Source organism: Glycine soja, chromosome 18, assembly GCF_004193775.1.
Source record: "Glycine soja cultivar W05 chromosome 18, ASM419377v2, whole genome shotgun sequence".
NCBI classification, from domain to species: Eukaryota; Viridiplantae; Streptophyta; class Magnoliopsida; order Fabales; family Fabaceae; genus Glycine; species Glycine soja.
In genome coordinates, this window is record NC_041019.1 from 46,715,903 (window position 1) to 46,734,143 (window position 18,241).

The following is an 18,241-nucleotide window of genomic DNA, read 5'->3' on the forward strand; positions in this document are numbered from 1 at the left end:
GATTGATATTTTTACTTGGATACATATGAAATTATTGATCATTCTACTCAAGAATTTGACTACAAATGTAACACCTGAAAAACTCAAAAACAATTCATTAATAGTATGTTTCTTTTTCTAAAAAGAAAAAAAAAGACTTTGAATGCTTTGGATGCAAGACAAAGTATTGTTGCAGGAATTACAACCATATCTTTCCTATGTTGTGTGTCATGCTCAATTTCATCCTTCCAAATTAATCAAAATAAATTTCTAAATATCATGTAAACAAAATTTATATCCGAAAGAACTATACACAAAAGAGAAAGGTAAAAATAGAGAAGAAAAAAAAAATGAAAAGAAAGATGTTACATGTAAAAACTTGAAGTAATAAAAGAAATTATAAAATGGGAACATGGTATTTAATTTGAGTATTTTTATTAGTTTGAAGAAAGTAAATGTTCGAACAAAAAAGCAACAAGTGTGTTGTTTGAGGAAAGATTGTATAAAAATAGAAGTGGAGGGTAAAATAAATCCACAAAAGGATTAAAAAAAATAGAGATTAAAAAAGATTAATATTGTTACTACTTTACTATTATTAAGGATAAAATAGTCTAAAAAAGCCAAAAACAATTACAGAAAATAATATCCTCTTTGTTTATTGATATAGATATCCTCTGAGTATAAGTTGCCTTTTACTAAGTTGTTAGTTCTAGAATTAAAAACGTAAGTAAAAGAAGGTCGCAGACATGTGTACGAGGAAGATGAGCACAACTACAAAAACATACATTAATGGTTCTAATTTATAATCTATCCAATGCTAGTCAAAATTTTTACGTGGATATAATTATATAACATTTTAGATGGATATTTTAAATTTTTAATACACATATAATTTATAAAATTTTAAAAATATTTGAAAAATTAATTTAACTCATAAAATTCTGTTTTGCTATAACAAAAAATAAATTTAATAAATATATATATATATATATTCTTCACAACAGATAGTATAGATGTTTTAAGATATTATGATAGTGTAAAAAATTAAATATTATCCCATAATTTATAATTTCATAAAACAACAAAAGTAAAATTTATAATTTCACTAAAATATTATGATTGTGTAGAAAATTAGTTAAATTTTAAGAGCTTTACTTTTTTTTTTTATTAAAATTGATTGTAATCCCTATAATTTTATCTCCCACTCTAATATATTAAGAATTCATTTGGTGATTATAATATGATATGATAAAATGTTAAAGGAGAATAAAAATATGATAGGATAAAAATAAGATCCGTTTTAATCTTATCTAATATTTCGTACATACAAAATAATATTATTGTGTTGTTACTTTTAAATAATGATAAATGATGATAATGATCTTAGTGATATTGATTGTGATTATGGTAACAACAAGGTGGTAATGAAAGTAACTAGTAATGATGATACTATGACAAACAATAATAATATTACTAATGATAACAATGATGATAATCACAACAATAAAAATGATGATTGGATAGAAGGGAAAGAAAAAACCAAATATAATATTCTATTATCTTTTAACTCAACTTCCTCTTATCTTTTAACATTTTTAATTCAATCACATCTTAAAATCTTTCTACCACATTGCATACAGTAAATAAATCCTAAAATTTAATTATATATGTGCCGACCCAACCGTTCTAGTGTAACATGTTTTGTTTTGTTACATATTGTGTGCAGAAAGAATGAAGTCTCGCTAACTTCAACCGGAATGCCTCGTAATTGTGACACACTCGAAGTAGCCCATAAGGATAGCATAAGAAGTATCGCCTCCATCACTATGGGGTTTGACTCTTTTTCCTTCTTCTAATAACAAAACCCTGTTTCCTTTGCCTTCTCCTTCACTAGGCTCCCCAAGCAACAACAACAACTACTCTTTTTTCTCTTTCATCGACGATCTTCACTAAGCTCTTTCACTCAAACACACACCCTTGATTATATCACTTTCTCTTGTTCTCTTACCGTAGAACATTGCATTTACTCCTATCTCTCACTCTGGATCTTCAACTTCTTCCTGGTAATTTTCCTTGAAAACTTTCCTCCCCTTTTGCTCCTAGATAACGGAGTTTACTCTCCTCAATTTCAGGAGCTTGTTTAATGAGTTCTGAACTGAATGAATGGTTTATGGTATCTTTTGATAGTGAGAATTTGAAACTCTTGCTCAATGTTGCTTGGATTTTGTGAAAATGGAGATTAGTTGAGTAGCTTAAATGGGTTCATGACGAGATTTTTTTTTTCTTTTGGATCCAGATAAAGTTTTTGTCTTTTTTCACTCTTTTTTCGAGTTCCCTTTCTGGGTCTTGTTGATTTTGTCTCTTTGTTTCCTTATTGAATGTTGATCTTATTCTGGGTCTCTTGTGATTTTGGTTCTGTTTTTAGATTTTGCTGATTTGGGGGATTGAGTTGGAAGGGGAAACATGGCTGCTTCTTCTGCATCTCTTTCTGGTGCTTCTGCTTCGGATCTTCTGAGGAGTTCAACCAGCGGTTTCAATGGTGTTCCTTTGAGAACCATGGGGAAGGGAAAGTTGGTTTTGAAGAGGAGGGACTTTACAGTTGCTGCCAGGCTGAGGAAGGTGAAGAAGCATGAATATCCTTGGCCTGCTAACCCTGATCCCAATGTGAAAGGTGGGGTGCTGAGCCACCTTTCCTTGTTCAAGCCACTCAAGGAGAAGCCAAAGCCTGTCACTTTGGATTTTGAAAGGCCTCTTGTTGATCTGCAAAAGAAGATCATTGATGTAACTTCTAACTTAATCTGTGTGTTGTGTTGCTGTGTGCTTTGTTTGCTTGAGCGAGAATGAATATGTTGTATTTGCCTGATTCGTGGAGGTTGTGCTTATTGCTAATAAGCTAACATAAGTGGTATTTATGATTGGAAACAGGTACAGAAGATGGCGAACGAAACTGGACTGGACTTCAGTGATCAGATTCTCTCATTGGAGACCAAGTACCACCAGGTTTGACTGTTATAACAAATAAGTTTTGTTCTTAAGAAAAGTGGATTACTTGAATGAGCAAACTGACGATGATAAGAGTTTTCATGAGAAAATTGCCATCATGCTTCTCTCTGCTTGTTGTTTGCAAGATTGAATATATAGCATATTTTTAGCCCACACTGGGTTAGTTGTGTCTTAAGCAAATTAGTTAAGCCTGACTGTCATTCATGTTGGCTATCCATTTGCGACAAATGCCCTGTGACTTCTTAGTAGCTTATAGTATATCTTTGTCTCTGAAATGCAGATTCAACTGTTTCCGCAAAGGGTTATTTATTTATTTATGTTTTCTTTTGCTTCTCGTTTGCCAGATGATACTTTTCTTTACATTTAAGTAACTACTAGGGTATCTTGTGTTAAAGAATATTAGTGTGTTGTTAATTGTTATATTGTGTTAGAATGATGAGTTTTATTGACTTAGGCTTGTGCTACACTTGTTCTTTACCTGTATTATCAGTAAGTAGGGGTAAAGTTTATTGTTTTGTAATAAAATTATTCAGTGTTACATTATTCAAAATTCAGATATATACTTTTTTGTGTTATTTTAACTTTTCTTCCCAGTCCCTATAGTTTTAACAGTAAAATTGGTAAAAGTCTCATCCTTTCACTGCTCGCATTATTATTTCAGGCTTTAAAGGATCTGTATACGCATCTGACTCCTATTCAGCGGGTCAACATCGCACGGCACCCTAACAGGCCAACTTTCCTTGATCATGTGTTTAACATAACTGAGAAGGTCTTCTAAGTATTATTTTTGGTTTTTACTTTAATATTCTAGTTATTTCATTTTCTTAATACATATTCTAGTTGCTTTTTTGTTATTGAACCACTTTAACCGAATTTTCATGTTTCCTCGTGTTTCAGTTTGTTGAACTCCATGGTGATCGGGCAGGTTACGATGATCCTGCTATTGTTACTGGTCTAGGGACTATAGATGGTAGAAGCTACATGTTCATTGGTCACCAAAAGGGTAGAAATACTAAAGAAAATATTCAGCGTAACTTTGGGATGCCAACTCCTCATGGGTATGTTGAAGGATAGAAACTCTAATTAACATTGATTTTATCTGCATTTGACTTTGATGTAAATTTCCAATTCAAACAGTTACAGGAAGGCCCTTCGCTTGATGGAATATGCAGATCATCATGGGTTCCCCATAGTTACTTTCATTGACACGCCTGGGGCATATGCTGACCTTAAATCAGAGGAACTAGGACAGGTATGTAGCTAGTTAGGCTCTCTAAGATTCTTGGGCTTTCTTCTGTTACAAGGCTAACCCATTTGTTGATTTTCATGCTTGCAGGGTGAAGCGATTGCTCACAATTTGAGATCCATGTTTGGTCTGAAGGTGCCAGTTATATCTATAGTTATTGGAGAAGGTGGTTCAGGTGGCGCCCTAGCCATTGGATGTGCTAATAAATTACTCATGCTTGAAAATGCTGTTTTTTATGTTGCCAGGTGATTTAATTTTTTACTCCACTATTTGCAAATTTTATAGCATTGTAATAATTATTTCAATTATATGCCTTTTCCCCCCTCCCCCGTGCATGTTGGATGAATGTTGTAGAGTTTCTTGCAATTATCTATAGCCGAAGGTTCAAGGTAATAGAATCATAGAAACCTGGTTTCTTATTAAGAAAAAAGGGATAAGCCCCAATTACAATATATATCAAAGGCTTAAAGTTATTATTTGTGTGCCACATGAAATTGAATTCTTTCATGAAATTGTTTTTCCTGCCACACCTAAAGCCTTATAAAGGTATGTTGCTGAGTCTGAGAGTGTGACGGACAATGTTGGGCAGTGTGAGAAATAGAGGCTATGAGTGACAATATTGGTCAGTGTGTTGTGCACAACAGGACCAATTAAAAAAGCAACACAAACTTTGACACCAATTAAAAATACGATCTAATGGTCTATATTTGTAGTTTTCTTCATTTCTTACAATGAGCTCTTATTTGATACTTTCTCATATATATTATATATGTGTGTGTATGTGTGTGTGTGAGAGAGAGAGAGAGAGAGAGAAAGTGACTGAGTGATATGGTTGACTACTTGCATTATTATTGATAATTTTACTAATTGAAAAGTCTTGTTGTTTGTTCTGCTGGTTTGACCTTTATTTATTACATGATTTAGTCCAGAGGCATGTGCAGCAATCTTGTGGAAGACAGCTAAAGCTTCTCCAAAGGTATATACGATGCCAGTACTTTGACTCTTTCGATTCATAATATTTTAGTTTAACTATTTTCTTTTTTATTATCCTTTACAGGCTGCTGAGAAATTGAAGATTACAGCCACTGAACTGTGCAAATTACAAATTGCAGATGGTGTTATACCTGTAAGAAGCTACTATTAATTATGTTTTTTTCTCTTAAATCTTATTCACATAAATGGAATTTATCATCTTATTGGTTTAAATATGAGTATATAGGTCATAAGTATTTCAGTGTTCAGGGAAATTTGTCAAACCTTTAACTCCTGGTTTGGATTTGTTCTAATTTTATCCTTTCTTGTATAATATAAACATTTGAAATTACAGATTGATAACAATATTCTCTTGGGAATAGAACCTAAATAGAATTTCATTTTGTATTTTAAATAGGAGCCACTTGGTGGTGCACATGCAGATCCAGAGTGGACCTCTCAACAGATAAAAAAGGCTATCAAAGAAACCATGGATGTAAGTTTTGCAGGCAGCAAGTGTTCTACTGAAAACAAATATGTTAACGCATGTGTTAACTTCGGAACTTTCTCTTGTCCATTATGTAGGAGCTCACGAAGATGAACACAGAAGAACTGTTAAAACATCGCATGCTTAAGTTCAGAAAGATTGGTGGGTTCCAGGAAGGTATTCCTATAGATCCTAAGAGAAAAGCCAACATGAAGAAGAGGGATCTATCTATTGCTAAGATTCCTGATGCTGAACTAGAAGTTGAGGTTGAGAAACTGAAGCAACAGGTTTTGGAAGCTAAGGAATCTTCTCCTGTTCCTCCAAAACTAGATCTGGATGAGATGCTAAAGCAACTGGCAAGGGAGGTCGATCTAGAATACTCTGAGGCAGTTAAAGCCACGGGCTTGACAGACAGTTTGTTGAAACTAAGGGAGGAAGTTTCGAAAGCAAATGCAGATAATCAAATTGTTGATCCATTGCTGGAGGGTAAGATAGAAAAGCTAAGGGTGGAGTTTGAACAGCAATTGCGTGCAGCTCCCAATTATGGTAGGCTGCAGAATAAGCTTAACTATCTGAGCGAATTATGTAAAGTAAAGCTTCTGTCAGATGGAAAGAAGGACAATGAGGCTGTCACATTTAAGCAAGAGTTGAAGAAAAAAATTGATGATGCCTTGAGTGATCCAAAAATAAGGGAGACATTTGAAGCATTAAAGGCTGAAATTAAAGGTGTTGGTGCATCCTCAGCAAGTGATTTGGATGACGAGTTGAAGAAGAAAATCATTGAGTTTATCAAAGAAGTAAAAGAAGTAAAAGAAGTAAAAGAGGTAATAGAAAATCAAATTGAAAGTTTGGTAAACTCGTCGGATGATATTAAGAGCAAGATACTGCAATTGAAATTGGAGGTTCCTAAGGCTGGAGAGACGCCTGATTCAGAACCAAAGAATAGAATTGGTGCTTTGGTGCAACTAATTAAGCCGAGCCTAGTGGAGGCCGTTGACTCGTCTGGCTTAAAAGATCTGTTTGAAAATCTGGTGTCTAATGATGGAAGTTTGACACATGAAGATCCAGCTAGAGACAGTCTCACCGATGACCAGTAGAGGGTGAAAGTTGGTGCAAACTGCACCATTTCTTAATGTGAGTTCATCTAAACTACACAAAATATTCTGTCAGTGTGTTTTCTGAATCGTTAAAGTGTTCTATGGAGCATTTTTATTTGTTGTGTTTTGCCATTAAAAGTTGTACTTGTTGGTCCTAAGTTGAAACCTACATCTTGCCATGCAAAAATAAAGGATATTTTTAACTTCTAAGGTGATCTCATGTGATTTTGAATTAAAAATCATATCAGGGAATTAATGAGGTTGGATTTATGTGTATATTTTCTTTATACTTCATTTGAATTGAAAATTTATCCCTTATCAACAAACTGCAGAAATGCTGCTCATATGGTGCTGGCTGCAACAAGTTAATGAATGGAATAGTGAAAACTGCACCAGTGTGAGTGATCTTGATACATTACCATATCAGCTGGTTGTACATCATCTAGAATTATGGCCATACTTCTTAGGGACAAGTTTTGGTAATTTTAAGGAGATACCGTGTTAATGGTGACTAATATTTTTTTCTGTAATCTTCAAATAGAGGACCAGAAGGGGGAATAAAATTGAAAACCATGTTGTCTTTGTTTGAGTCAAAATGTTGCAGTTATATTTTGAATGATTTTTTATGTTTTCTTTTCTTTTCATGTTCATTTTGGTCTTTTTTAATCATTTAAAATGTTCAATTTTTCCCTAAATAGACTTAGATGAACATTGTATAAATTGTTGAGTTTGAGGAACCGAGTAATATGACGCTTGGTACTGTAATGTTATTTGCAAGAATGATTAGTCTTACTTTTTGGTTTCGGAGGGAAGGGGGTGACAATGTTGCCCTGCTTGTTTATTTGCTTAAATATTGTAGTTGGTGTGGACTTTTATCCACCTGCAGTTATAACAAATTCATGATGACAGCTAACTATTTATAATTGGTTTAAATATATATATATTTTTTATTTTGGTCCGTATAAAATATCTTTTGAAAATAGTTCTTGAAAAAAAATTTTTGGTTCTTGTAAAATGTGTTTTTTTTAACTGTACAAAAGGTGTTGTGTGATTATGTAACCGATCTCACAAGTGGGATAAAACTTTGATATTGTTGTTATTGGTACTATGTTTTTTTTCCTTTTAATGTATAGATTATTTACTTTTAATTCCTATTAAATATTTTTAAAAGGATTAATTCAAAATGAATAAAATATTATAGGAACTAAAACTGAAAATGAATATATTACAAGGATAAAAAAATAGTAAAATCAAAACCAAAAATAGGTATTTTACAAGGAGCATTTCAAAAAAAATTATCAGGATGAAAACTAAAAAAGTGGTATATATTGGAATATAAACGTATTTAAGCTCTTGTAATATTTTTGAATTTTTGTTAATACAGATTTATTAATAGTTTTTTTACTGCACGGATTTATTAACATGAAATTAATAACTAGTTTTTTTAAGTAAATATACGTTAAAGGTTAAACTCTTTCTTATCGAAAGTTTAAATTAAATACACAACTATTAAACACACTTATCACATCATAGTTGCTATATATTCTGGTAAATAGATTGGGAATGTTAATACGTGATGTAATCAAGCAAATACTTTATTCCCCTTGCCCCGATTAAAGCAAATTTTAAAGTTGAGAATTTTGTGACATAAATGATTAGGAAAGATGTATAAAATGTTTCAATTAGTAATTAATTTGTCAAACGCCAACAAAATGTCAAGTTTAGAAAACTTGTTCCTTCTTTCAAAAGGCTGAAAGATGAATAATAATATTTAAACAGTGTTTGGTTTTCTGTTCAAATGTTTCAAATGGACGACTACTTCAACAAATTACTTTTAAGTTTTTTAATAGTTAACTGCAATTTCTAAAAATATTACATCTTTCTTTAGGTGGTTTCTACCATAAAAAAGCATATCAAGTGATTCACCTATGACCAAATAAAAAAAAAACTGATATCTCATCTATATCACTATATTTTATGGCTATATCAAGTATGTTTATAAACCAGCGAAATTGTAAATCACCCATAAGTGAATTGGTTCAAGTGAAATTGAATTTGATCTTTTAAGTTTTAAATTTAAATCTTATAGATAGAGTAATCGGTAAAGTAAAAAAATATTTTATATCAATAATATGAAATAATTATATCCAAATCTCAAAGTTATAAACAATAATAACAAATGAACATTATTAAATGACACCATTGAATTCACAAAAATATCAATGTCTCCTTTTTTTAAAAAAAAAAACATGTCCTTGTGATTTGTTAGTCCCATCTCCCAATTCCCACTTCCTAGCACCTACCCATAACTAAAATTACAATATTTTCTTATAAAGCTTTTTTATTCTTGCTCTTTGTAATTGTAAGGATACGTCCCATAGCCATCAGACTTTGCCGGTTGCTTCTGTTCTCTTGATGTTCTCTGTATTTCTTTCTCTCAATTCACAGCACCACAACATTTCAGTATGAAGCATGTAGTATTTTTCATAGGCAACTGATAGAGTTTAATTTGAGAGGAAGGTGGTGCAAAATGTGCATGTATCATGCAATATAAATTGATATGGAAGCGTGTGCTATTTGGAGTCCTTTGATATTTAGCTTGAATTACATGTTTGTCCTCAAAATATTGAAGAGTAACTTAATAGTCAAATATGATCTTTTTTCTGCTACTAATTTTAGTTTCACAAAGAGATAGATCATAGATAAGGATTGAAAACATTTTTTCAAAAATATTACAGACTACACTACAAATTGCAGTAGTAAAGGCATCATGATGATTAATCCAAACTGTCAGATTTGCATATAACACAAATAACATACTATGATAGGGACCTTCTCATCATACAATCAATGAAATACCAATCCTTAAATTATTGATACGTCCCATTGATAAAAATATCAAACATTTAATTTATCTTTGTCAGAAACAAATTAATTGTACTTTAATTTATTGCCTAATACAGTATCTTACACTATCTTCACGTATGTTAAAGATACACAAAAGCGGAGTATTTTGAAGAAGGGTATAACTTAGACCTAAAGTACGTATATATGTTATTATCCAATTAAAATCGTTATTTCATTTAAATAATCATTGTCAATTATATCAAGAAGAAAATTAAGGTTTTAAATTTCCTTCATAATTACATTTTGATCACATTTCTAGATACCACTAAAAATTCAATCAATAAATGGAGACCTCAATAAATGGAGACCGTAAAAATCTTTGGGGTTACCGCTAAAACCTACGAGTGTTTGAATACCCTAAAAGTCATGGTGACTTCTTTAAAACAACGTTTTAAAAAAAATATGATTTTTTTTCCCAGTAAGAATGTGTTGTTTCATATTCACAGTAAAATGAAGTTGATTTTGTTTCGTATTCATAGTAAAATTGAAGTTGATTTTCCCTCCTCTCCCCACTGCCACCCAAGATTGGAGTATAATTGAAGTTGATTTTCATAATAACAGCTTTAATTTGGATGTATTTGCGAACCAATTAAGTGCAGGAACCCTCACATTGCTTTAACTTTCGTGAACGCTTTTCCCTAACGTGGATTTCAACCTTAACCAAACCCACAAAACCTTGATGAGAATAGCATTTCTCAATTTGAATGAAAAACAACTGCAAGAGTTTTTTTTAATCCATCTTTTGCCATTTGAAGCATGTCATGAAATACTCAGCTATAAGCAACACAGATCAATATAAAACGAAAAAAAAAAACTTAAATATATTTTTTATCCATAATAAATATCTAATTTTGTATTTGTTGTCTAATAAATTTTTATTTTACGATGAGTTTCTAATAAAACAATAATTTTATCTTAACACTTATTTTTAATTCCTAATATATTAATAAATTTTATGTTTTTTTCATGATAAATATTTTTCATTTGCTGTTAATACAGACTAAAACAAAATTTGTTCATTTATTAGGAAGCAAATACAAAATTTTCTAATTTATCAGGTAGTAAAACAAAATATCAAGGATAAAAAATAAGTATTATTTAATTAGAAATTCAGCGCAAAATAAAAATTTATTAGAGAATAAATACAAAAATTAGATATTTATTAAAGATTAAAAATATATTTAAGAAAAAATAGAAAACATCTTGACCTCACATTAAGCAAGTTGAGTTGCATTGCATGATCATCATCATTTTCACCTTGATCTCTTCCCACATTCCCAATTATAATCCAATAAGAGAAAATCATAACAAAAAATTCAATACAAGTAAGGAATAACAACTTTACTTTCCTTAAGATAATCCTCCCCAAACTTCTCCAAATACCACCTCCAGTTGACCCGGGCCCTGGGAAATAAGTTCACAAAAGAGTGTTGCTAGGTGCACCCAGCAGTTTTGCTGGTGCACCCAGCAATTAATGGGAAAAGTCATTTATGCCCTTCAGTAATTTTTTTAAAAAAACAGCAGTTTCTCGCCTCTCTCTCTCTCCCGCTTCGCGTTTCAACTTCTTCTTCTTCCTCAGAGTTCTGCTTCTTCTTCTTCAATCTTCTTCATTCATCTGCTTCTTCAATCTTCTTCATTCTCTGCTTCTTCAATCTTCTTCTTGTGCGCCGCCGCGATTCCATCTTCTTCACTACTCTTGGCGTTTCTGCTTCTTGGCATCTTCTTCGCGTTTCTGCGTAGAACGGTGGGTGTGGTTCTTCTCCGCGTTTTTGCTTCATCATGGACACTTAGCTTCTTCCTGGAGTTACGTTTCTCCTTCGCGTTGCTTCTTCTTCCTCCATTGTTGTCGTCGATGGCGAAAACCGCCATTGGGAAGTTGCTGGGCTGTTTACGGATCACCTGATCCGTAAACTGTTTTTTAGTGTTTACGGATCAGGTGATCCGTAAATACTAAAAAACAATTTACGGATCACTTGATCCGTAAAAGTACCAGTTTCATTTTAATTACTTTTAAATGAACTTTAATTATTTTGTTTTTTCTTGTTTCAATATTGTTGAACTTTTTGGTAGACATACATATTAGTTAGGATGCTCCCCCTTATATGATGAATAAAATAAAACACACATCAGTGGTTACATTTATGGGTCTATTTAGATAAACTTTTCTAAATATATTGATTAGCATTTTTTTTTATCAGCAAAGTAAGATATATATATATATATATATATATATATATATATATATATATATATATATATATTAATAAAAGAGTACCAGAGGTACTATAATTACAACGTGTTAGAAAAATCCTAGTGGATCCACATGTGATGCTACTTTCGGACTGATGTGATCCACCCTAAAAAAAAAAAAATACATCATCAATACCCATTGGCGTTGAATGATTAGCATGAATTACTTCATTTAAAAAACTCCAAGAGATAGGTAGTGCTTGTATGAAATTATCCAAATATTCCAAACCAAATATTGCTAGTAAAACTAGTCTCATTATTACAAAGATAAAAATCACAACTAGAGTAAGCACGGGCACAAAGATGCCACCCCCACCAACACCTTCCACAGTCCTAAATGCTAATTCCTAGGAATCCTAGGAATCCAATCATATATTTTTGGTAAGTGTTATACTCTTAGGTAGCATTTGGTAAATATATTAGAACAGAAGTTACAAAATGGAACATAACCAATGGTGAATTATAAAAATAGAACAAAACACAATATTGTGTTGAGAAATGGTATATTTTGATTCTATTTCGTTTATCCACACACATCAAACACTATCTTAGCATTAATTCCTAATTTTTGTTTATCCACACACTTCAAACACATCAATCCTGGTTTGATTCTATTTCGTTTATCCACACACATCATTCCTTCATGAATCATTATCCGGTGGTCACACTACTAACTTCAATTTCAACGTTCACAAAATATTTAGGACTAGCATTATTAGCTTTTTATAGAATTGGTCAACAAAAACATATTGGTCAATGTGGATTATTTCTAGATAGAATGCTATAAGGACAATCAATTAGTGTATATAGAAAACATTTAGAGAGAAAGTTTTATGAGGGTTAGGAGAACAATTAATCCAAATCCTATAATGATTGCAACTTTTACTAGTTGTTCTTATTTCTATTTCAGACTGAACATCAATATTGTTCTATATATTAATATATATTGTTCTTAGATGGAATTGTCACAAGCAGTATAACAAGGAATGGTCCTAGTTGAAATTTGAGAAAATGAAATGAGTGACTGATTTTGCGGTACTCATTTGCAAATCATGGTTAGGACCAGAGGATTAGGTCGTGCCTTAGGTCAGGTCACTCGCAGAGGTGTGGGCAAAGGAGATCATGATGATTCCGATGATGCTCCACAGCGTCGACGACCTACTGCATCCGCACGGAGGCCGCGAGTCGCAGTGACTGCGGATCACGTCGATGAGCCAGTCATCCCTGACCCAGACGTTCAGGATGACCCGATGGAGGCACCAGCTGCTGTGGAGGACATTCCTGCGGACACAGGCGTAGAGGCGGTTGAGGATCAGCCTCAGGGATTTCCGGGTGGTCCGAGTGACCCATCTGTGCTGACAGCGTATGCGGATCACGTTGCTTGCAGCGTATGGACGGGAGAGGTATTTATACTATTTATTTTTAGTTACTTGTAAATTATACTATTAGTTTTCCTTTAAATGATAATTTTAACGAATTTTGTGTTCCTTTTATACTTCAATTCAGGAGCGTCCTGAATTGAAGTTATCCTCGCATGGGAGGAAGGTCCATAGTTTAGGCAGGCCTGTCCCTACCATTGAGGGACTCATCGCTGGTACAGGACTAAGTCCTCTGATCGCGTGTTCGGTAGACACCGGCGATCGGGGACTTTTGTCCGCGTTTGTGGAGCGGTGGCATCGGGAGACGTCTAGTTTCCATCTCCCAGTGGGTGAACTCACCATCACATTGGACGACATCTCCTCTCTTCTCCATCTTCCCATTATAGGCGACTTTCACGCATTTGAGCCCTTGCACGTGGATGATGCGGTTCAGATGCTGGTGGACTTGCTGATGGTGTCTCCAGAGTCTGCTAGGGTTGAGACAGTCCAGTGTCGCGGACCGTACGTACGCCTACAATAGGTACGTGATGTATATCAGCGCCGATGCCAGGCAGGTCATTGGACAGCTGCGGCTCGTGCATATCTTCTTCACCTGCTGGGTTGCACTCTGTTTGCTAACAAGAGTGCAACCAATGTCCATGTTGTCTACTTGGAGGCCCTTCGGGACCTCAGTATGACAAATAGGTACGCTTGGGGAGTGGCTGCTTTGGTTCATATGTACGACCAGCTGAACGATGCATCCCTGAGCCACAGTCGACAGCTTGGCGGTTACATCACACTGCTGCAGGTAACAAATATGTTTTTCATTCATTCAGGCTAAACAATGTTCAACTTTAAATTTTGTTACACTTTCATTATTAATGTTTATAATTTGAATGTTACATCTGTAGTGCTGGATTTACGAGCACTTTCCCTCAGTTGCGGAGTCCACCGCTGATCAGGACTACGACGAGGCTTCTCCGCGTGCGTGCAGGTGGATTGCGACGAAGAAGACCGTGAATAGCATTTGCACGCTGTCGTATAGGGAGCGCCTGGACCGACTCCGGATTCCGGATGTCTTTTGGATCCCATATGGGGAGCATCGGGAGGTCCGAGACTTCCACGTCAGATCATGCTACTCCGGTCTCTTGCGTTGGGGGCCTGTTGCTGTGTATTACCGACCGGAGAGGGTCGTGCGACAGTTTGGTTACACGCAGACCATTCCTGCTCCTCCTGTCGATTCATGGGTCTTGTATGATGATATACATGACAGGTGGATGCACTACGAGGATCATATCGTACCTGCAGGTGAGGTGTGCGTGGTGCCAGGGGCGTGTTCCAGTGACTACATCGACTGGTTCTTTCGCATCTCCCATCCTTTCATGACACCAGGCCACGCAGTGGATCCTCTACCTCATGGTCACGCCCCGCAGCCCCGAGTTGTCCCTCAGGCCCCGCAGACGGATATCCCTCACGTGCCGGAGCCAGGAGCATCGTCGACATCTACGGAGGAGCCCAGACATGTAATGCTAAGTAATACTAATAATTTACATCATTTACCTCAATATTTGCATAATAATTTGTGTAATTAGTTTGTTTTGTATGTAACAGGAAGTTTGTGATGATATTGTTGAGCGGTTGGAGCGCCATCTGAGTCTAGGGGTGCTCACGCCTGGCTCATCGACACATGAGGTGATCGAAGAATGCCTCAGATTGGCCAGGAGTGTCACACAGGACCATCTAGTATACATTAGGTGTAGACGTAGGTGGCGCACTGATCAGGCTTAGTTTATATACATATTTTACATTGATATTCCTTGTATATACAGATATTGTACATGAACTCATTTCATGAGTATTGTTGGTTTTATTTATTTTCATTACTAATGTTAGTTTTATTTATTTTCATTATTTGTGTATTCCATTTGTGTCTATATACACGCGTGTTATAACTTTAAATATAATTGAAATAAAGAAGTTGAAAAGGGTGTAAAAAAAATAATTAACCAAAAAATGGACATCATTCGTTATCTAAGATTGTATATAACGTACTAATATTTTTAAATTCTCTTATAATTACAATTTTCCCACTTATACTAATGATCATGTAAAAAAATGTATTGTAAAGTAGTTAGTATTTTGATTTTTTATATAATACTAATTATTTTTTTATATTCTTTATAAATATTAATAATGATATGATTAATTCTTTATAATATTATCTTTTATGTATTTATTGATTTTTATTAATATGTATAAAATAACCTTAAACAATAATTATAATGGGACTGAGTAAGTATTTTAATATCATCTTCTAAACAAATTTATTCTAAAAAAATATATTAAAAAATTAATTATTTATAATAAATCAATATTTATAAATATAGTATATTTAATAAAATTAAAAATAGATTTAGTTATATTATAAATAAATATGTTGTATTTAAAAGTATATTATAATTTTTTTTTCCTCTTACGGATCAAGCTGATCCGGAAGAGACTTCCGGATCAGCTTGATCCGTAAGTTGATCCGGAAGTCTCTTACGGATCAAGTTGATTCGGATCAACTTACGGATCAAGCTGATCCGAAAGTGGAAAACTAAGCAAGGACAATTTTGGCATTTATCAAGAATGTTGGGTGCACCAGCAATAATGCTGGGTGCACCTAGCAACACTTTTCACAAAAGTGTAGACAAAAAAGCCTAGCCCGACCCATGACAAAGTCATGACGGCCCAACCAAGCCACTAGACAATCTCCCCAAAGTAGTTCGGACACGCCACAAGCTCGAACAACCCTTCGTGCGGCACCACGTAGCCCTTCCCTTTGCCCTTGAGTCAGAACAAACCCCATCGGCCCACACAAAAACCAAAGCCAAAAAAAGCCTGAGTCATCATAGCAATTGTTGTAGTGAAAGAGCCAGCGGGCCTGGAGGTAGAGTTGAGGATGTTGAAAGTGAAGTCCAATAGGGCTACTGAGGGAAGGGAAGCCCGAGGCGATTTTCTTTGAAGGAGCAAGGAGGAGGTGGAGGGGGTAGAAGATGGTGCAATTGAAGTAGTGGATTAGGAAAGGGGTTATGAGGGTTTGGGCTTTAGGGTTGTGGGGCCCAAGGGTTTGTCCCATTATTAATAAGTGATTTAATTTGGTTCATTAGTTTCTAAAATTATTTAATTTGGTCCAATTTTTTTTTAAATTGATCCAATTTGGTTGTTTTCGTTTTATTGTAAACTCAAATAATGGTCAAGGAGTTGTTCGGTTGGTTCAGTAAAGGTGTAACTTATTATAAATTTTTTGACATCATCTTTAAGTCCTATCAATAAAAAATTATATCATTTATTGTTTAAAAATTAAGGGGCAAATTGAACTATTTACTAGGATGAAACTGAGCAAATCAAATATTAAGGCAGTTTAACTCAATTAGTTAAATATAATACGTGAATGTGAGTGTCATAAATTGTTTAAGATTTTAATATAAATATTAAGAAATGCATATCTTAAATTTCATTGAAAAAATACTATTACTATCTAACTTTCTAATATACTTTTTATCTATCTAATGAATTAACCTTAACAATTACTCTTACAAGAGAATTCTATGAAAACAAAAATTAATGTTTCATTGGTTTGTAATACGACAACTGATTTGGAACGCTTTTCTTTTTTTTTTAAACTAAAATGTTACATAAAGTGGAACCAAAGGAGTAAATCATAGTACTCAATAAGTAATTACGACAAAAATTTCTTTTAGGGAAAACATCATCGTTCATTTAGGAATTTTACGTTACACATCCATCTGGTTAAGAACATCTTCAACGCTAATTATTTGACAAGTTTTTCATCCTTAAATGTGTATATCACGGACAAATTCATTTTCAAAAGATGAAAATTCAAATTTTAGTCCCTAAAAGTGGAAAAAAAGTGCGACAAATTCATTCATCAGTTTAACTTGCGTCTATTATCGTTAATGAAAGAGCTTATGTGACATATTCATGGATAATTTTTTCCATGCTCTACACATTTAGGGACGAAAACGACTATTTATCCTAAATATAATTTAACATTCATCTTCCCCCTTTTTTAATCGTTACAAGCATAACATTATAATAATAAGTACTTAAAAAAATAGGAAAACAAACATAAGTTAGAAAAACATAATAATAAGCATAATATTAATTAATAAATATAATTTATCTATTGCTCTGAAATTTTTAATGTGATAGTACATTACCCAAAATATGAGATTTAAACAAAAATACATAGTCATTAATTTAATTCTTACAAAAAAAAAATAAGACCCAACTTTGTCACTACCTAATGTTGTCACAATATAAATTTTAGAGTAACAAACAAATTGTGCTTATTAATCAATATTATGCTTATTATTATGTTTGTTTTAACTTATGTTTGTTTTCCTATTTTTTAAGTGTTTATTTTAATGTTATACTTGCAACTATTAAGAAATTGGGTAAAATAAAGATTAAATTATATTTTGGATAAATAACCATTTTCGTTCCTAAATGTGTAAAGCACTAACAAATTTATCCATGATTGTGCAACATAAGGTCTTTCATTAACGGTAATGGACGGAAGTTAGCAGATGGATGGATTTGTTGCACTTACTTTCGTAGATTAAAATTTGAATTTTCATTTTTCAGGGACAAATTTGTTAGCACTCTACACATTCATAGACAAAAATGATTATTTACCCTTCTTATTTTATGATATCATTGTTAAGTTTTTTTTATCATTAGAAGAGATCTATATGTTATTACTTATGGTTAAAAAAAACAATTTCTTATCAGTGAATCATTTAAGTGTGAGTCATTTAAGAGTAAATCATTTAAGTATTATTTGAAACTATAACATGAGAAAAATATGTATGAGTTGTTTAACTATGTTGTGACACTTATTGGTTATTTTTTTTCAATAAACCTTATAAAATAC

At 33.3% G+C, this 18,241-nt stretch overlaps 1 protein-coding gene and 1 pseudogene across 2 annotated transcripts; one reads left to right on the plus strand and one right to left on the minus strand.

Moving 5' to 3' along the window:
• The first annotated feature begins 1,683 nt into the window (after positions 1–1,683).
• LOC114395942 (acetyl-coenzyme A carboxylase carboxyl transferase subunit alpha, chloroplastic-like) lies at positions 1,684–7,549 on the plus strand. Of its 2 annotated transcripts, none has more exons than XM_028357812.1 (12): positions 1,684–1,810; positions 2,405–2,760; positions 2,905–2,979; positions 3,644–3,751; positions 3,880–4,040; positions 4,120–4,234; positions 4,319–4,473; positions 5,153–5,204; positions 5,286–5,354; positions 5,619–5,696; positions 5,786–6,821; positions 7,117–7,549. In XM_028357812.1, exons 2-11 carry the CDS (start codon positions 2,443–2,445, stop codon positions 6,782–6,784), a joined length of 2,130 nt encoding a protein of 709 aa, XP_028213613.1. In that variant the 5' UTR covers positions 1,684–1,810; positions 2,405–2,442; the 3' UTR covers positions 6,785–6,821; positions 7,117–7,549. The 2 variants fall into 2 exon arrangements, with proteins under 2 accessions (XP_028213613.1, XP_028213612.1); XM_028357811.1 differs by having other exon boundaries at positions 1,696–2,042.
• A 3,405-nt stretch (positions 7,550–10,954) lies between these two features.
• Positions 10,955–16,420, minus strand: LOC114397331 (annotated as a pseudogene).
• Positions 16,421–18,241: the final 1,821 nt, after the last annotated feature.